Source organism: Triturus cristatus, chromosome 3_1, assembly GCF_964204655.1.
Source record: "Triturus cristatus chromosome 3_1, aTriCri1.1, whole genome shotgun sequence".
In the NCBI taxonomy this organism is placed as follows: Eukaryota; Metazoa; Chordata; class Amphibia; order Caudata; family Salamandridae; genus Triturus; species Triturus cristatus.
In genome coordinates this window covers 497,035,644-497,057,152 of record NC_140583.1, presented here as the reverse complement: position 1 = coordinate 497,057,152, position 21,509 = coordinate 497,035,644, and the positions used below count along the sequence as shown (strand labels likewise).

General features: G+C 43.6%; 1 protein-coding gene across 1 annotated transcript in view; it reads left to right on the top strand.

Moving 5' to 3' along the window:
• SERINC4 (serine incorporator 4) overlaps nucleotides 1-21,509 on the top strand; it is a 305,592-nt gene that overhangs the window by 262,284 nt on the left and 21,799 nt on the right. The window contains exons 10-11 of the mRNA XM_085644357.1: nucleotides 5,771-5,816; nucleotides 7,358-7,508. Coding sequence (XP_085500483.1) covers nucleotides 5,771-5,816; nucleotides 7,358-7,508 — 197 coding nt within the window. The remainder of the gene's footprint in view (nucleotides 1-5,770; nucleotides 5,817-7,357; nucleotides 7,509-21,509) is intronic.

Sequence of the window (21,509 nt, the reverse complement as noted above, 5' to 3'; positions counted from 1 at the left end):
ATGCGGCACATGGACTTGATGGCTATGAGAAGCACGGTCTTCAGAGTCAAGGCCCTCAGGGTTAAACTGTGCAGAAAAGTAGGGACCAAATTAGTGCCTTTTATCAGTGCCTCCAGTAAAACCTTGTTGACCAAAGATATCAAAACAGAAGGACAGGCACATTGATCCATTTGGCCCATAAAGGATAACCTGCTTTTCCTTGCAACAAGCCACAAATGTAAACCAACAGCAAGTATAAATACACTATGTGTATGGTTAGCAAGCTTCCAAGTTGACATCCACCACCTCTAATGGAAGATCAAAATCTTTCAATTGATTCTGTTAAATCTCACACGGAGGTAGAGGCGGTCTCAGACTTGCTGAAGTGATCTCACCTTCAGAAGCCAGTTATCGAGATATGGAAATCCAAGTATCCCCAACAACTGAGGATGGGCCAAGTCCACTAACTTGATTTTTGTGAACACCTGAAGGCCAAAGGGCAGGAGGGTAAAATGAGAATGTTCTGACCCGACCTCAAAGCAGATGAATGTGTGTGGCACTTCTAAAACTGGCACATGGAAGTATGTGTCCTACAAGTTCTCCATCCAGTCTTTTGTGGTCCAAGGCTAAAAAGACCAGGGCCAGCATCATCATTTTGAACTTCTCTTTGAGGAGGAAGGCATTCAAGATCCTGAGGTCGAAGATCAGCATTTGTCCCCTGTCCTTCCTGGGCACCAAGAATCATTGTGTTTTGCACAGTATACTGATCTCTGCCTCTGCACCACTTTGATTGTGCCCTTGGCAAACTGAAGTGCAGAAAAAAATGATGGATAGAATGCTTGAATTTGCCACCTCAGTTTGGACCTAGTCATAATCAAATCAGCCTTGACCCTGCTCCAATGGAAACAATCCAGCTCAAACTGCTAGGCCAGACCCTCTCTGAACCGGAACACAAGCAACCTGAGACCAGTTTCCCCCTTATTAGGGTTCATCAGTTGGGTATGGCTTAATCCAGTTTCACAGTGTGCACAGGACCCACATCTGCTCATTCAGGACATCACACTGAGGTATACAAAAGGGGATGGATGGAATCCTTGAATTTATCTCAGTCACTGGTAATTACTCAGGGTTGAATCCCAGTCCATCGTTATTTTGCACACCATGCCACCTCAGTTCGGACCCATTCCCATGCAAATCCGTCCTGACCCTGCTCCAATGGGAACAGTTCAGCTCAAACTGCCAGGCCAGGTTCTCCCTGAACTAGAGCACAAGCAACCCAATACCTGTTTCACATGTATTGGAGCGCATCACTCAGGTATAGCTTGGTTACAGTGGCACAGTGTGCCCGGGTCCCATGTCTGGGCATACCTATCCCTACTTAAGGCATCACATTGAAGTATACAAAAAAGCGATAGATGGAATGCTTTAATTAAAATCAACCATTCAAACAACAGTTGCACTTCTCTGGAGAGGATATCAACATATTACACTGACACTTGGGCAAAAACTGGGGGAATGTGCGGAGGAGTAGGCAGGAAAGGAATGGCATAGCCAAACTGAATTATCTGAAGGAGCCATTGGTTCAATGCAATCTCTCGCCAGCCAGAACAACTCTAGCAGATCCTTACCCTGACCAGACTCAGATGGCATCTTGGGGGTGGGGGGGTGGAATCAAAGAGACTTGCCAGCAGTGGTGAGTGGTGACAGGTGAAGAAGAGGAGGAGGACTGTTGCTTTAGTTAGCGACCTTGTTCTCTTCTCTAACTTTATGTCTGTCTTTGCAGCCATGAATATGCCTAGTCAGCTGCTGGACAGGTTGCGAGGATTACCTCTGGCGGTCCCTTGAGCATCTTTGGAATTTTCTATACTGCTGATGGAATTAGCGAGTAGGGGGTTATAACTCCAGAGAGGGAAATGTAGGTGTGCTAACTTTGAAGTACTCAAATACTGAATTATCATTTTCACTAAACAGTCTGTCCGCATTAAAGGGCATGTCCATAAGAGAAACTTGCATGTCCTTATAAAACCTGGTGGTGTGCATTTAGGTGGGCATCGGATTACAATTCTAGTGACCATAGCTCAGATAATACAATCTGTAGTACCCAGGCTGGACCTCAGTATATTCTTTCCTGCAAGCCAGCTGTTTTCTACAGTCTGGGTGAAGAAGTACTAGAAATCCTTAGGCAGGACTGGCAAAATCTCACATGCCAAATCTTAAAGGCCATAGGTGTATTGACCCAAAAATCACATATCATTCAAAGGTTAGCACACCAGAGTAGCTGAAGAGAAGGCTCTTGTGTGCATATTTTCTTGAACTACCAGTCTGTCATGTTTAGGGAGAGATGCGTTTGGATTTAGATTAACTGTACTGATAGAGGCTTTTGCTGTAAGGCTCTCAGTAGTAGGGTGCTTTGTTAGGAATGTTACCTTCCACAGGTCTATGTTACTGAGCAATTGGGTGACTCACAGATGGAGACAAGCAAGATATACACCAGGCCACCATGAGGGGCTCAGTTAAGGCTTTGTTAAAAGCATTGGAGTCAGAGCCAAAAAGGATCTCCATGATCCTCAAATATGGCCTCCAAGGTAAGGAAACAAAGGAGTCACCCTCAAGCTGAGACTGTGCCATGGTAATCATTTAGGATGATGTGGGATGTGCCTTAGTTGACATTGGCTCCAAATGTGCTGCTGGAGTTGGAATCTGGAAGCAGCACCACCGGAGCTGGGACTGGAGATGAATTTGAAACAAGTGGTGTAGACTGCCAAAAGGGAGTTAAGCGCAACCCAGCACCAGAGGTAGAATGAGCTGAGACTAAACAGGGCATTCAACACTGGGGATGGAGCTGCAAATGGGCGTGTGGCTCGATGTCCCTAGAGATCCATGTGGCATAAAAGGTGCACCAACAGGATCTTGAACCATTTTGAAAATTTGTAGTATGGCTTACTTGAAGGCTAAAATCTTCAGCGGTGTCAATGATGGCCTGAGCATTATCAGAGTGGAATCTGAAATCAGCATATCTGGTGCTGGGACTGGAGCTGAAATAAAAACAAGTGGTGGAGCCTGCGGGAAAGGAGTCAACGCAAGGTCCAGCACCGAGGCTAGAGGCGACTGAGGCTGAATACGTTCATTCAACCCTAGTGGAGGTGCTGCTGTCATAAATCGGGCTGAAGACCCGTGGGGCCAAAGGGCACAAAAGAGGGATCTAGAAAAAATTTGGAAACTTGCAGCATGGCCTTCTGGAAGGCTACAGTCTTTTGTGGAGTCAATTGGATTTTCTAAGCCAGGGGCTACCCATTGAGGTACTGTGAGGTTTATTCCTGGATCATGAGTAGGACAGCGACATTTCAACTACACTGGCATAATTTGCAGAATTTCACTTCAAGATTGTCACGCACAATTCCAAAAATTGGGACATTAGGCTTTGCCGCATAATTACACGGCATTCATGGCAAAATTATAGCGCAGAAGCAACGAGAATTACCGGAATGTGAACAGTCATCATTCCAAGTACTTTTGGTTTTTGTTGTTGTTATTTTTAGCATGATATGCCTTATTTGCATTTAAGGTGATTACACATAATTACACATAATGTTATTACATAATTTACAGAAATTTTGCATACTTATGCAGAATCAAAGTACGCACTTTTTGCACACCTCTAAAGGAGTGCTGGTAAGATTACGTTTTCATTTGGACTTTTTATGTTTTCTTTTGGTCTTATCTTTCAACTTCATTCCAACTCGCCTAAAGATGGTGAACGGGAATGAGATCAGAAATGACTTTGCGATTTATAGAAGGACCACCCTCACTTTAGTGTTCGACGATGTAAAGTTTGGCTTCCCTTTCCCTGATGGCCTTTGGAAGCAGTAGGAAGGAGTTATTGCTGCAATTGGACTCATGTTTGATGCTGAGACACCAAAGGCAGATGTTGTGTGGGTCCATGACTGACATCTGCTTGAGACATGTGAAGCTTCAACCCTGTATTTATTGGAGTAGACATAGCTGCACAATGTAGAAACTTTTGAGAAAACGTTGGTAAAAACTAAAAATGGAGGGATCTCTGCTCCGGATCCACTACGCAGAGAGCAGAAAAAGCAGCTGTGACGATAGTGCCACCTGCAAGAGTGCAGGAGCAATAGCTAAGAGTTGTACAGATCCAGGCTTGTCTCTGGTTTGATTCACAAATTTGGAATCACAAGGTGAGATATGTGCTGGTAGAAGTATCTTGGAGAAGGTACTTGGTGCATCCTTATAGACAAGAGAAGCACTGAGTGAGGTGGTAGTAATCTGAATACTTGCTGGTAATCATCATTACTACAACTCCAGGACCGCCTTGTCCCCGTCTTGCTCCGTTCTACTACTCACCCTAGCTCTCTTTCTCCATAATGTTTTGCTTGGGATTATCTGGAGGTAGGTAGAGTTTAGATGCCTTTTGTGGTCATTTGGGTAAATGAGAGAGAGAAAGAGGGGAAATTCTGTTGTTTTAAAACAAGAATGCTTCTTTTTGTCTCCAGGTTGGGACTTGCCCTTATGTTGTAAGAACTGTGACGAGGAAGAACTGCAGTGTGAAGAAGAGCATGCCGTTCTTTACCCGTGTCCCTAAGGAAGCTCCATATTCCCAGCCTACCCCCTCCCTTTTGCTGCTCTTTTCAGGGTGAAAGCACTTAGGGGCATATCAGCAAGGCGAGGCGATAAGATTATCGCCGCTTTTGCGGCCGTTTTCAGCCAAAAAGCGGCGATAATTTTATCACCTAATTAGCAAGCTCACACTAACGCGTGAAAACTTGCGCTAGCGTAGGAATTCCTAACGCCCAGCTTTGCATCTCTAATGAGATGCAAAGTGGGCGTTCCTGACCTGACATGACAGGAGAAATGTCGCTAAGCGACTTTTCTCCTATCATCAAGCCCCACGCTATGAAGCATAGTGGCAGGAAAAGTAGCGATAACCCCTGTTATCGCTACTTTCCTTACGCCTGCTTCAGGACTGACTTAGCCATGATATCCTATGGATGGTGGATATCATGGCTACGCTTGTGAGTCCCTATCATCAAGCTAACGCCACATTGCGTGAGAGTATCGCTGGGTTTGTTACTTCTATGTGTGCTGCTTTCTACAAAACACATAGAAGTAGCAAATAGTCATTATTTAATGATTGTTTATGTGCCGGAAGGGACACCTTCCTGCACATAAACAATCATTAACGGCGTTTTGCTCTTTATATGTGTGCTGCAGAATGCAGCACACTTATTAAAAGCAAAAACAAGGAGAAATAAAAGCATTTCTACTTGTTGCACCATTCTAACACCTTCTCTTGCATGGTGTTAGTTTTTGGCGCTGCCTCAGATTTAAACATCCTTGTAAATCTGGGGCAGCGTCAAAAAGCAAAAGGCGTTGTGGTGGAACGCCCACAGCAACATCCCTTGCACGTCCCTATAACGCAAAGTGATGCATGTAAAGGGGCCGGAATGACAAGGTGGCGCTAAGCAACAAAAAGTGGTTTAATGCTTTATAAATCTGGAGAAGCGCATAGCGCCACAAGAACGATGCTAAAAATAATGTTTTGGTGGCGCTACCCCCTTGTAAGTAAGCCCCTATATATTTGAGGGCCATGCACGCCTTATTTCTTCTTTTGGCTTTTCTTTGAATGATCTCTTCTAACTTTCAACTAAATTTTAATTTGAGTTAGGTTGTATTGTTCGTTCTGTAAAGTGCACATATGCTTTGAGCGGTGGTGAGCTTGCTCAACAGATAAACCTTTGCTTAAAATGACATTTTTGCACGTTGTTTGCAGAAAGCCTCCTGCTGCTTCTGTTGCCCGGAAGAAGAGGAGGGCCTGGGTGAGTATTGTGATCAATATTGAACGGCGTTTTCAGCCACATACTATTTCATTTGTCAGTTACACATGGTAGGTAGGGCCTCTATGAATCTTCCAAAAAAAACTGCCGAGCTCTGTGATGACATTACTCCCGGGTGAAGGCTTCAGCATGCTAGTGTTATTATGCATAATTAATAGCATTTTATACTACACTTGTTATGCAGACTTCCCAACATTAATCCATTATGCCACAATGTGTAATTTCAAGCCTGTTCGGGAATGAATCCTATGGCTGCAGCCAGCGCACGAACGATGCGAACGAACAGAACACGGCTGTTGTTGATGTCACCTCTGTTTTTAATGCTTTTTTGCGCTAAAAAGAATCCTCTCACCAAAATGAAAGCAAGCATGCACGCCATGTTCAAATGTTGTGCTAAATGCCGAATTTGACTTAATTTTTCTGAAATGTCCCATAATTACGCAAAAGCAAATTACACAAATTTCGCACACCTCTAGAAAGCGTATCCATATGTATCTAAGTGCAAACTTGCCTGAGTGCATTGGAGTATGTCCCTACTGGTGAACAAAAAGTCACTTGTATAGTGTTGCATGCCCATAAAATACCCCGAGTTGGCATGAACATGTGTCGCGATGCATTTCTCTTTTCATTTTACGCGTGCACTCTCAAGGAGAGTATTGCTTTCACTTTCTGGTTCTTCTCAAAATTGTGAAAGGATATGTGTGTATCTATGTATGTTAGTGTATTGTTTCATATGAAATGCAGTGAGTTTATAAGAAATCACTTTTAAAAGAAGCTGTACAGCCACTCCAGTATGAGGAGTGCAAATCTTCTCGAAGATACTTTAAAGACACATCAGGAACACCAGGTATTGCATCGCTGTGCTGCCAATCAATGAAAGGATGCTCCTTGTCTCTAAGGGGCATATTATCAAGCACAGCGTTAAAATTATCCCATGTTGACACTAGAACATGGGCTTCTATTGGAATTCTCTGCGGCATATTATCAAGCCCATTATCGCCGCTTTAGTGGGAGTTTTCTGCCGCTAAAGCGGCAATAATTTTAACACCGTTTCTTGATATTATGCCCCCAAGATCTTCTACAGATGCTAGATGTCACTTACTAGTTATCCAGGCTTGACAGCTTCACGGCCAAGAGATGGGTTACCATAGAGGGTCACTACATTCACCTCTGGTATGATACTGACAGAGGTTGGGGGCATATTATCAAGAAACGGCGTTAACATTATCGCCGCTTTAGCGGCAGAAAACTGCCGCTAAAGCGGCGATAATGGGCTTGATAATATGCCGCAGAGAATTCCAATAGAAGCCCATGTTCTGGTGTCAACATGAGCTTCTATTGGAATTCTCTGCGGCATATTATCAAGCCCATTATCGCCGCTTAAGCGGCGGTTTCCTGACGCTAAAGCGGCGATAATGTTAACGCCGTGCATGATAATATGCCCCTTGGTGCTTTAGAATTGGATGGTGGTGGCTGAGGATGTGAATTGTTATGACTGTGAATGTGGTTTTCTCTTGGCGCAGATAAGGGCTGTGAAGAAGGCGCGGACCACCATGGAGGCCAGCGGGTGATTCACAATGAGCAGGAGCGGGTCATCTACAGCTACTCCTTCTTCCACTTCATCTTCTTCCTCGCCTCACTCTACGTCATGATGACTCTCACAAACTGGTTTGGGTGAGCATCAATGCATGCGCTTCAGACGCACCAATACGAGAATGGGAATCAGTGTCACTTGTCGCACTATGACCAGATTCATTGGGCATGATAGTTCTTGTGTAAACATAGGCCCGGATGTACTAACACTTTGCCCTGGGTTTGCATCACAAAAGCAACACAAACCAGCTCAAAGTGTTGCCTCAATGTTTATTTTCCAGCGCAACCTTGTTTTGTGTTGGAAAGTAGCCGTAAAGTATGGCAAAGTAGAACCAAGTGCTACCTTGTGCCGTGGGGGCGTACCATTAGTGGTACATGGGCCTTCCCATGCAACTGCAACCACCCACGTTTTTTATGTAAATACCTATATATTAAAAAGGTAGCTATGGGTTTGTATGAAAACATTAGACTTCAATAGGCAGGCGCAACGTGCGAGAAATGTTTTTTGTTTTTAATAAAACTTTGTATGTGTTCTGTAATGTTCAACATAGAAACAAAGTTAGACAACGTATTAACTATATCTAAGCATAGTATTGTGTGTTGGAGGGCTGTCCTTCCTATACAAACCATGCAGCAGACATCACGCACACACCCTTGCACTACAGTGAAAGAGTGTGTGCGGTGCAAAGCAGCCTAAAGTTTGGCAGCGTAGGGGGGAGAGAGAAACAGCGCCTATCTTAGTAGATGTGGCGCTGTTCTTCTCTCTCCCTTTGACGTAACAAAGGACAACAACTTTGGTTACTACAGTGCTTCGCATCCATTGTTAATCACTCTGCCACTTAGTTTGCTGAAAGTCAGCATTAGGCCTCCTTTTATTCGCCATAGAAGACTGAAAGGCTGTGCAGTTTGGAGCCGGAGACTATGGCCCAAAGTTACTAATACTTTGCACTGGGTTGCATCCAAAAAGTGATGCTACACAGTGCAAAGGTATTGGGATTTACTGTCCAGCGTCCTAAAGTAACATAAATTAGTGATTTGCACTACTTGCATCGGGGGTGGGGGGTGGGGGATGGAGGAAGGGAATTCAATGGGTGGTACATGGGTTTTAGCAGGCATACATTTGGGGAAAAGTTTTCCCAAACTTTTCCAACTTTGCATATGTACTATACTATACAGCACACATATAAACATGGAAAAGTATGAAATTGTGTCTAAGCCTATTATTTTATACTAGAAAGGTACCATTCCACTAAAAAAAACCTATGCTAGACACCCTTCCACTGTGGTGCAAGCGGGTGAGCGTGGCACATGGCAGCCAAAGTGCATCGGTGCTGGGAACGAGAGAAGTGCGATACCTTAGCTCTCTCCCTTCAGAGCTACGCACCACAACAGTAGGATCACTTTTAGTAATGTTGCCCTTACTTTGGCTCCGGGATGAAAGAAGGCATTGGTAAATAGAGAAAAAGTATACGTTTGCTGAAATAATCCTGCTGTCGAAAACCACATGAATTAGATGCATTCTTAAAGGCTATACTGTGGTCTATAGATCTGGAGATCTACAATTTAGATGGGTGTGAAAATGGAAGAAGTGCTATTTTGTACTGTTTTACTGCTTGCACATTAGGGAATGGGGTAAACGGTTTATCCTAGTTTATATTAGATGAAGATTTTTCATGTAAAAAAACCTTTTTTTTTCTCTTTAGTATTTTCTTAAGACAGAATATAAGAAAAACAATCTTTCCACTTAAAACTGACTGAAAATCTGAGGCAAAATATATGTTATCTTGTTTCTGATTGCCAAAGCAACACAAGCAGTGGAAATCCAGTCTGCTTAATTCTTAGGGTTGAGCCTGAGAGAGCATGAGCATGTGTCTCACTTGCAAGACACTGTTACATATGACACAGTTATAATATACATAAAAGGGCTTGCTTGGCACTCTTCCTTACAGCCTCGTAATTCATCAAGGTAGGTCTAACATCTTTTCCGTTCCTCTCTGTGGAGCAGGGACCAAGCACTGATTGATTCAACTTAATCAGTGCCCGTCTGCTGCTCCTGACATGATTGAGGTACTATTGTGTTCTGTTTAACTTTTAGTGCACTGCAAACAGAAGGCGTGTGACTGGCAAACACATGCACAGCAGAACAAACAAAATTGCAAAGATTTATGTTTCTTTTATATTGCCAATAATATTGCCAAGTCTTTTCTCACTTTGCACTCATGTTTTTTTTTCTTTTTGCTCGTGGGCGCTGTTCTCAAAAGATGAGGCTTATTTTATTGCAAAGCAACATTGTTTCTTTCTTATGTGAAATTTCTGAAAGTATACTTTAACGCATAATCGTGCAGTACACCCCAATCCACCCCACTTCAATCCAGCCCTTCTCCCCAAACCAATCTGCCCCACTCAATCCGATCCACCTCAGACCAATGCAATCCACCCGACTCCAATCCATTCGACTCATCCTATTCCAATCCACTCCAATTCACCACACTCCAATCCTTTCAACCCACCCCACTCCAATCTTTTCCGCTCTAATCTGCCCACTCCAATTCACCCCACTTCAATCCAAAACAATCTGCCTCACTGCAATCTTCCACACTCAAATCTGCCCCACTCCAAATCAAACCATTCTGCCCCACTCAAATCCAAAACAATCTGTCCCACTCAAATCTAAAACAATGTTCCCCACTACAGTCTTCTCCACTCTAATCCAAAACAGTCTATCCCACTCCAATCTGCCCCACTCTAATCCATTACAATCTGCCCCACTCCAATCCAAAACAATCTGCCCCACTCCATTTTGCCCCACTCCAATCTGCGGCACTCTAATCTGCCCCACTCAAATCCACCCACTCCAGTCTAATCCAATCCAGCTCACCCTAATCCACTCCAGTCCACCACAATCCACCCACCCCAACCCAATCTACCCCACTCCAATCTAAAACAATGTTCTCCACCACAGTCTTCTCCACTCTAATCCAAAACAGTCTATCCCACTCCAATCCGCCCCACTCTAATTCATTACAATCTGCCCCACTCCAATCCAAAACAATCTGCCCCACTCCATTTTGCCCCACTCCAATCTGCGGCACTCTAATCTGTCCCACTCAAATCCACCCACTCTAGTCTAATCCAATCCAGCTCACCCTAATCCACTCCAGTCCACCACAATCCACCCCGCCCCAACCCAATCTACCCCACTCCAATCCAGTCCACCATACCCCAATCTAATCCACCCTACTCCCTCCTCAATCCCCCCACTCCAATCCAAAGCAATCTGCCCCACTCCAATCTGCCACACCACAATCTGCTCCCCTCCAATCCAAAACAATCTGCCCCACGCAATCGAAACCAATCTGCCCCACTGCAATTCAAAACAATCTGCCCCACTCCAATCCAAAACAATCTACACACTCTGATCTGTCCCACTCCAGTCCAAAGCAATCTGCCCCAAGCCAATCTTCACCACTCCAGTCCAAAACAATCTGCCCACTCCAATTAAAAACAATCTGCCCCATTCCAAAGTGTCCCATTCCAATCAAAAACAATGTGTACCACTCCAATCAGCCCCACTTTAATCAGCTCCAATCAAGAACAATCTGCCCCACTCCAATCTGCACCACTCCTTTCCAAAACAATCTGCCCCACTCCATCTGCACCACTCCAGACTGCCCCACTCCAATCCAATCCAAAACAATATGCCCTACTCCAGTCTGCCCCATTCCAATCCACCTCACCCCAATCCATTTGACCTCACCCCAACCCAATCCACCCCACTCAATTCCAATCCACCCCAATCCAGCCAAATTCAAGGTACCCCACTCCAACCCCCCACCACCCTACTCCAATCCACCCCACCCCAACTCCAATCCACCCCACCCCAATCTAATCCACTGCAGTCCAATCTACTCCACTCCAATCCACCCAACCCAACTTCACGCCAATCCAATTTACCCCACTCCAACCCATCCAACTTCAGTCCGCCCCAATCCAATCCAACCCATTTTAGTCCAGCCCACACCACTCCAATCTACCCCAATCCAGTCCACTCCAGTCTAATCCAACCCCACCTCAGTTCAGTCCCCTCCACTCAGTTCCATCCCTTCAGCCCACCACACTCCTATCCACCCCACCCTACTCCAGTCCAACCCACCCCACTCCAATCCACCCCCCTCCAACCCACCCCACTCTAATCCACCCCACTCCAATCCAGTCAACCCCCTCCAGTCCAGTCTGATCTACCCCTTCCACTCCACTCTAATTCACCCCCTCCATCCCATCCTACTCTAATCCAAGCCACCTCAACCCAATTCCATCCACCTCACCCCTAACCAGCGTAATCCACCCCACTCCAATCCATCCCACCCCATTTCAATTCACCCCTCTCCAATCCAATCTTCCCCATCCAGTCCACTCACTCCAATCCTCTCCACTCCGCTCAATCAAACCCACTCTACTTCAATCCTATCCACCCCAATCTACTAAATTTCAATCCACCCCACTACCTCAATCCACTTCAACCCACTCCACCCACTCCATTCTATGCCACTCCACGACACTGCACTCTATGACACTCTCTGCCACTGAACCACTGACCTCTACTCGCCTCCCCTCTACTCAACTCTATAACACTCTACTCCCCCTACTGCACTCTAGAACGCTCTACCCCAACAAATCCAGTCTATGACATGCAACTCCCCCCACTCCACTCTAGGACACTCCATGCCACTAACTTTTAGCCATGCTGAACAGCTACACAATGGGTTACAACATGGCAAAAACGCATTGCCAAAGCAAATAGTTCTTGCAAGGGTCCTAACTAATCAGGCTTTATCAAAACAGTATTTCAGTCACAAAATTAGGTATGTGCTTAAGATTTGTCATATATTTGAGCAAATGTCTTGCAATCTACTTACTCTATTTGTACCCTAGTGCAAAACTATTAATGTACTACAGACTGGAGAAAAACCTGTTTGCACCATTTCTCATCCGTAACAGTAAATGTTAAAACCAGCTTTTTGGACTGCATTTTGGACTAGTATAAAGTTTATGCAGTATGGTCCCTGTGTTCTAATGCTGGTTATCTCCACTTGGCTCTCAAACCAAGGAAAGTCACCCTTCACTGCTGAAAGGGACAGGGTAGTATAATACTGAAACCGAAAAATAATTCCCTTCCAAACGTATTAATTACCACACATTAATTCACTGGAGTTAAATGGATATGCACTAAAATATGTTAAAACATGCACCAAATTCTTATCAATAACTAACTGACTCTGTCTCTGTAAAATACAAAACAGTTCTTGTTTATTAATAAACAGAAAATATTGTTAAAAACAATCAGGTATATCCATCAGATACCAAATATTAATCACAGTTATAAAAACATACAAAGTCATTAATACACAATGTCTGTTCACTTTCTGATACTTCTCTAATTCATTTCAAATTGATAATCAATAAGGGAAATTTTTGATCGCATAAATTGCCTTAAAGAAAGTTATATCACATTGTTTTACACACATAAATTTAAATATAATACAATAAATAATCAGTGCTTAATTTGTAAAATATGAAGTGCAGGTGCTCAAATGTTTGTCAGATGACACACCTACTTTTCTCCAGCTCCACCCATTTCCTTCACTGGCTCCATCCACTTACTCTATTAGCTCCACCCACATCCTCAACTGGCACTGCTAAAAGTCAGATGTAATACCCTATCTGAATTTCAGCAAGGGAGCCTTCCTCATAGTAAGGTTTTGATCACACTAGAGGAATTCTTTTTCTACGGAGAAAAATAAAGTACATTTTCACCATAACCTTGGCCTACAAATTAGAAGCATTGCTCAAAGGTGTTGAACAATCACAGACATGTAACGCCCTGTTTGGGAGCATAATGTAGCGGATGCTATAATAAAGGGTGAGGATTCATCTCAAAACGTATGATTTAGACAATCTCGAAGGAAGCACAAATGGGTGCAATGTCTGATATTTATATGTTTCTAATCTCTCGTCTTCATTGCTTAATTTTACTCACCAGAAAGAGTCATTCATAGTTGTTGAAATGTCACTCATAATTACACTGAAATTATGAAAATGGCACTCATAGCAATCTGAAACCTTGGCAGCTATGCAACGGGTGTCAGTTTCACTGGGCGAAGGGTGCACTGCAACGAGAGCAGAAGGACTTCACTACCTGGCAAATGAAACTCTCCTCCGTGAGCCCTGCTGCCAAGAGAAGAACACTTCCTTCAGGCCTGGTTGTTCCCCATTTACTCATCCATTTACTCATCCAGCCAAGCTGCTTCCTGCATCAGAGATTGTATCCTACTATCAATGTCTATACTTGCTGTTAAAGGCCCCCTACCCGAGTTAAAGGCCCAACTCAAAGGCCTATAAGGCATAGAGGGCGACCCTTTAATAAGTGGTATTGACAAACAAAGAAGGTTAATAAAGCTGTTAGCATTTTCCCCAATGGTAATATGAAATTCTAAACTGGAGCTAAAAGTCTTCCAAGGCAGTGCAAGCAGGCACCTCAATCCGTCGGTCTATGGTATGGGCCCCAGGCATGCATACGTAAATGCAGAGAACTAATTAGTCGGCTGTGGGCGGCCAGTGGCTGTCGGTTGATGCCAAACTACACTCACCTGCTAAAGCCCCCAGGACCCTGTTAGTCTACAGAAACCTAAAGAAATGCCTCCAGGTGGCTCCATGCTAATGAGGATAAACCTTTTTTCTCTGTGCACCCTTTCTATGCGACCGCATGGGGATATCAGCGCAAGGCAAAGGAGCAGGCAGGGGCCACACTGTGTGCCTTATATGAGTTGGTGCACTGACTGTGGCCACCCCTTGAAAGGGGAGAAAAGGAGTTACCGTGGATGCCCCAGACATCCCTCTCCAGACAGGTGCAGTAACAACAGGCCATGTTGCCACTGCATTGTGAAAAGTGGAACAGCTACTTAAGTCAGCTGGTCCATTTTTTTCACCAATGTGCTGCCTCCATAGCAGTTTTAGTCAAGTGAGGTAGGGTATCAATCTACTGAGGTGGAGGGTCTCTCAGTCCAGTGAGGGGAACGTTTCGGCCCATTCATTTGAGGGTCTCTCAGGCTAACAGAAAGGAGTCTAAGAGACCAGATAAACAAGAGTGCAGCTGAGTGAAGAGGTCTTCGACCATTATTAAGGCAGGCATTTAAGTCTAGTGGCATGCTATTATCTGTCAAGTGAGTGAGGGGGATGTCTCACAGGTGACAGAAGGTGTATCAGTCTATTTAGGAGGTTTGCTCATTGTGACGATGAAAGAGAGTGTCTGGCCAATGTGAGTAGGTATTTTTTAGTCCAATGGTGTTTTAGACCAAAGGCCTGGTGTCTTGGTTCACATAGTTACTTGGGGGGCTCACAACAAGTGACATACGATGCCAATACAGTGCAGAAAGGACTCGGAAGCTTTGTGTGTAATCTTGGAGTTGCGGATTATATGAAGTTAGATGGAGGTATCATGATATTGAGTTTGGAGTCCTATTCGGTCTGCAAGTATGGAGAAAGCACACCCCTTCAGGGTACGTGGCATCAGCCGTGGCATTAGGACCCAGGTCTCCTTTGGGGCTGGGCCCACATCCTCCCCTGCTTGCTCTCATGATTCTTCGGCCAGGGAGCTGCTAGTGGGAGGATACATGAGGCACTTTATTTGTTTGTGATACTGATAGGTGACTGACTTCCAGTCCATTGAAATACTTCCAGACTCCTCAAACATTCGCCCCTGCTGTATGACCAAAGACAGAGAAGCAGCTTTAAAACAAGCACGCAGGCAGGAAAATGTCATTCTGATGCTCAATATATCCAATATGGCCACCCCAAATCCTATATTCAAATGAAAATGTATATGGAGCCAGTTGCACACAGTTTGGTGCCACACCTTTGTGGAGTGAAGGCATAACCAATTGATCAGTCTTTGTATCTGGTACTCGGTGGCATGTCATCAGTATGGTAGCATTGGTAACCGAATGAATATTAATTGGAGGCTGAAGGAGGCTCATATGAGGAAATAGATGCATGTGCTTGAGAGCAGCTTCACAGAAGACACAATTAACTTAAATTCAGTGGTCATGCTACTATTTAATTATGAACGGGTAAAAGATGCCTTCAAGGGATTTATTTATGATATTTAATTATATTTCTTATAGTATATATTCAGATGCAAGAATTATTTATAAACTTGCCAATGGATTTCTTTTCAAAACCCTTTTTAAATAAATATTTTTTTTTCCTTACAGAAAATAGGAACCAGTGACCTAATCACCACAGAAAACATACATAAAACACAGGTGTATGTAAAAAGGATTTTATCTTTTAAAGTTCATCAAAGGTGCTACACATTACTATTTAATTATGGCATGGTTTCACTACTGGAACTTAATCTATACTCGCATAGATGGTCACGTTATACAATAACTGCAAGAACTGATGGTGAACAAAACATAGAGGGAGACCTACACGGTCAGGAAAACCACATTCTGAGTACACCCTGGTGCCCCTTGATTCGTAGTGAGTGGAGTACATAATACATTGAGACTTCAACACTCATGCAAAATAAATGAGTAAAGGTTCTGGGATACATGTTGGGCTTCCAGCTCCTTCTCTCGCAAGTGTGGGGCTGGGGTCAGACGGCAGAAAGGTGACTGCGCAAGCTGCCTGCGCGACATGCGTGTCACTCCCGGTGTTGCAATGGTAATTGGCCATTCTGCCCGCAACCCGCATCGGATTGGCCTTCCCGACTAGGCCATCGCACCGCCATAACTGGAACTGCTGTTGCGCCCACAAGAATTGCTTTAATATTATAGGTCCATTTTGCCGTTTTGTGTGCTAGGGCCTAGGGCGATTTGTAACACATTCAGTGGGGTGGACAGTGGACTCCGTTTGACTATTTATTTTGGAGCAGCACCGAGGGACCAGAATAGGGCTGCATTTCAGTGATTGCTCTTTATTTACTGATGATCGGCTAGTCCGATTGCAGTACATGAACTAGCACCAGAAAATAATGTTTGTGTAACAGCGCAAGAAAATTAGAATTTAGACAGTATCACGAAGCTCGACAGCCCCGTACGCCGATGCTGCTACAGTGCCACACCAAGAGGCTCATTTGGCAGCCCAAGCTATGCCACAGGCTGGGGGTGGAGTGGCGGACAGTAACAACGAAGCGTTTATGGCTACTACTGCTTACTATAAAATGAATACTGCTATTTAGCAGTACTTACTACTTACGGTTGCGTGTTGGACTGGGCCGGGGGCAGGCACACTGCCTAAGAGACTTTATTCATTAACTGGCCTGGGCCTGGTGCTACTGGCTGCCGCCTGCCCTCTTCGTCGTCGTGCTGCGTCGCTGCCTTGAATAATGATGACTGCGGGTGTGCCGGGCGTGGCAATCTAAATAAAATCTGCGCATGTTGCCGCACTGCCCCTACCCCGGAACAACCAAATCCAGCGCAATGCCCCATTCTCAATGTCCTGCCCACCGGCAACAGCAACACTGAATTAGGGTCCGTGGCTGCCAATGCCATGATTGTCACCATATTTGAATCTTCTGTTCTTGGCCGAATCAATGGTTCAGGCTCTCTCAGCCGCCGCAACACTCTTCTTCACCACTCGGGAGCAGAGTCAGACTTGGGAGCAATCAAAAACAACACTCTGCGGGGCGGAGTCTGGCCACCGACTGAAATGGCCGCCTCTAGAGCTCCCGGGCTCCGGAGGGGAGAATTCTTCAATTCAGCTGTCAACAGGTGTCCTTGGAGCCAGAATGAAAGCAACATGAATGGGACAACAGTGCGTAACTTTGAGGCTATTTTTCACATGAGAAATTTCAGTTAACCAGCTCTTCGATGAAAATGAAATCCTGAAGTCCGTCTTTCCTTCAGCTGAACAAATCATTCTGTCAGGAAACAGTCAGCTGCTCAAGAGATAAGTGACTTTCCTTGCTTTTAAACACAGAGGCAACTTCAGTGGAATTTAATTACTCTTGAACTTTGGTTGACCTCTTCACACTGGCAGAGGGGAAGGGCAGGTGTTTTCCTGTCAGGGGAGCGAGCGTGGAGGGAAAATTAGAGCACCATTTCTGTAGCTAAGAGTCTGTGAAAAACAACTCTTTCTGTCAGGAAACAGCTTGATTCTAAAGATTTAAAAGAAATTCCCTTTCTTGAAGTGGAAAGACTGCTGTCTGTTTTTGAATCATCTTCAAATTGCAGTTGTATTTCTCACAGACACAGGAGAAGCATAGACTCTGTTACATAACATGGGAATTCCTGTCAGCAGAGTGTGTAGAGGGAATTTGGCTAAAAGGGGGAAAGCTGTGTGGCATTTATGACAGCAACCTCTGTTTGACAACATGCAGCCATAATTTTTAGAATCCCAGAATTCTGTGAAAAAAGGACTCTGTCAGGAAACAGTCTGATTCTAAAGAGAAATTCCCTTTCTTGAAGTGGTAAGGCTGCTGCCTGTTTTTGAATTGTTTTTGAATTGCTCACATGACACAGGAGAAGCATATAAGTACTTTCAACTCTGAGAATCCCAGAAGCTGTGTGACATTTCTGATTGCCTGGTAACCCCTGTTTTAAAGACATGCAGTCCATAATTTGTTAGAATCCCAAAAAGTCTGTGAAAAATTACTCATTCTGTCAGGAAACACAACCTGTTTCTGAAGAGTTAAGTGGGATTCCCTTTCTTGATGTGGAAAGGCTGCTGTGTGTTTTTGCGTTACTCTCGTACTTCTCACAGGGCGCAGGGGAAGCATATGAGAACTTTCAAACCTAAGGTATTTCTCTTCATTTGACAGCTCAGCCTCTGCTACATATTTAAGAAGACAAGGAAAGTCCTACCAGCAAAGGGTGCAGAGCGAACGTAGATAAACAGGGGAAAGTAGAGTGGCATTTCTCATTGACTGTTTTTCAGCACCCCTTGTTTGAAAATATGCAGCCATAATTTTTGAGAATCCCAGAAGTCTGTCTATATCCAAATATGTATTTGTGCTTATAGTGTTACTACCCAACTGCTTTGTGAGACAACTGGATAGCATATTGGTTAGTAGGCAGCACTTATTTCTTGTTTTCTCTTACATTGGAGTATAACAGTATGGCCAGTGGAAAACCTAATAGAAAGCCTTTGTTTACACAAGTAGTAGGGAACACTCTACCTTCGGGCACTTCTACTACTGCCCCACAAGATACTGCTTCTATGGACCTTATTTTAAAAGAGATCTCTGCTGTGGGACAACGTTTGGGATCTATGGATGTCAAAATCTCAGATCTCGCGACAGAAATGAAGTCTATGAGGATGGACCTAAACTCTTTTCATACCAAAGTGGAAACTCTAGATAAACGAACCACCCATTTGGAAGAAAGATTAGATAATGCAGAGTGCTGGGGTCCAGATATCTGGCATTTAAAACAAAAAGTAATAGATTTGGAAGATAGGGCCCGAAGAAATAATGTTCGCTTTTATGGAATTCCAGAAAAAATGGAAATAAATAATGATGTGAGGAGCTTGCTACTAACCTTGATACCGCGGCTACTGAACATATCTTTTGAGCATCCCATCGAGTTGCAGAGAGCTCACAGGATTCGGTCAAGAACTTCAACTTCAACCCTTGAATCTAGACCCAGACCAATAATTGCGTGTCTCCTGCGTCATGAACAGGTCCGTCAAATACTAACAGCTGCTCGTAAACATGGTCCTTATGACTTAGAAGGCCATAAAGTATTTATTGCTGCAGACTTTTCCACTGAAACAAATGCCAAACGAAAAGCGTTCCTGCAACTTAGGCCAAGACTTCGGAAATGGGATATTAAATATGGTCTTTTAGAACCTGCTACAATGTGGATCACAATGGATGGGAAATCAAGACATTACACAGAGCCTGAAGATCTGGTACGCTTCCTGGACAGTCTAGAGGACCAACACATGGACTTAACACCGCCACCCCTGACCGAAACAACTATGAACAGTCAACTTCAATTACAGAATGATCCTCAAACCCACCGTACTGGTAGATTACACGTCCGTACCTTTAAGAAACAGTCTGACAGAGATAAAGTGGTTCACTGTGTAGAAGTACTCACACAGGAACATACCAGAGACAAATCGAGATCACCTCTGAAGTCATCCACGTCTCTTGATAAAGTATCTGATGCTAAACCTTCCACTGTTGCTTCTTCCAGCTAGATGAGTATATATGCATGCTGTGTATTAATATAATGTTATTACTGTTTTACTCCAGTTATTACCTCTGATGGATATGATTCATTTCCTTTTCTCCTACATTGTTGTTCAATACACCATGTATAGCTCATACTGTATTGGTATATACAAATCTCCTAGATGGACTTTATGACTCTATGGCTTGGTTCTTTGCATAATCTGTTTACCACGTGTGGTTTTCTCCCCTGCGGAGTCTGCATCTCGCATTGAGGTTTAGACCCACTGACGAAAGATACATTGTTTGATCTGTAGTGTTCTTTTCCTTTCTAGAAGGTAGAAAGGTGTACTTACATCAATTGAAGTTTAGTATTAACAATATTTTGTGATCATATTTGCACATATTGGTTTCAGGTTAATCATCACTTTTTTTTTTTTTTTTTTCTCCTTTTCTTTTCTCTCTACTTCGCTTCAGTAATTTTCCATTACCATATTCCCACATCATTTATCAACCTTCCTTTCCCGTTTTATCCTCTTTGATACACTCTAACACAATACAAACATACTCTAACATTTCCAATCAGCATCATGACAACTAGTCCTATGCACATTGTGTCTATCAATGTCAATGGCCTTACTAATTACATTAAAAGGAAGAAAATTCTTTCCTATTTAGCCTCCAAACATACAGATATTGCTCTCATTCAAGAGACACATCTATCTGGTATAGAATCAGAAAAATTAAAACGAGATTGGGTAGGCCAGATTCTTTACAGCTGCAAACCTCCGTCTCACACGTCAGGAGAGCCTATGCCCCACTCTATTACTGGAAAATGTGGTGTAGCCATTCTGATACGGAAAACACTGCAATGTCAGATACTACAGTCCTGGTCAGATGAAGATGGTCAGTTTGTTTTAGCCAAGCTTAAAATCGGTAATACCATATTAGGAGTGGGGTCCATTTATGCCCCTGTTGGAAACAAAGCTCCTTTTTTCCTTCATCTAAACAGAATTCTAACAGAGATGGGAATTTCCAAAATAGCTTTGGGGGGTGATTGGAATCTTGCACCAGATGTGATCTTAGACAGAACGGGCCCTCTAGACACAACACATGGCAGAGATAGAGCGATACTGGGAGACATCCGTGAAGATCATGGGTTGACTGACATTTGGCGTTTATTACATCCTTCAGATAAGGGGTTTACATATCACTCTGCAGTACATGATTCCTATTCTAGAATAGACTATTTCTTTATTTCACATTCTATCATACCACATGTACTTGATTGTGATATTTTAGAAATTGCACTTTCAGACCATGCTCCTATCAGTCTACAGCTTGATTTGGGTCTGAAACGTCCTTGTAGGAAACCATGGCGTTTAAACATATCCCGATACAAACTACCGACAGAAAAATCACAATTACAATCACATTTGACTACTTATATGAAAGACAACAAAGGTTCAGTTTCTTCTCCACAAATTTTATGGGCAGCTGCAAAAGCCACCATTAGGGGGCAAATCATGAGAGATTCTGCCATAGCCAATAAACGTAGAACAGAACAACAGACTATTTTAGAAAATGATATCAAAACCCTGACACATGCTCATTTTACCAATCCAACCGAAGCTTCCAGATGTAGATTGGAAAAGGCTAAAATGGAGCTTAATACACTATATACTTCGAAAGCAGAATATATGTTATATAGACTTAAGGCTCGAAACTACGAACAAGGAGAAAAAGCCGGTCGTTTACTAGCGGCACGATTAAAACAGAGAGAAGCTATGACAGCTATTCCAGCTATTTATAATTCTGAAGGTAAGCTAATAACTGAGACTCAGGAAATAGCTAATACATTTGCAGATTATTATGAGAAGTTATATAGCTCAGAGGTTGATGAT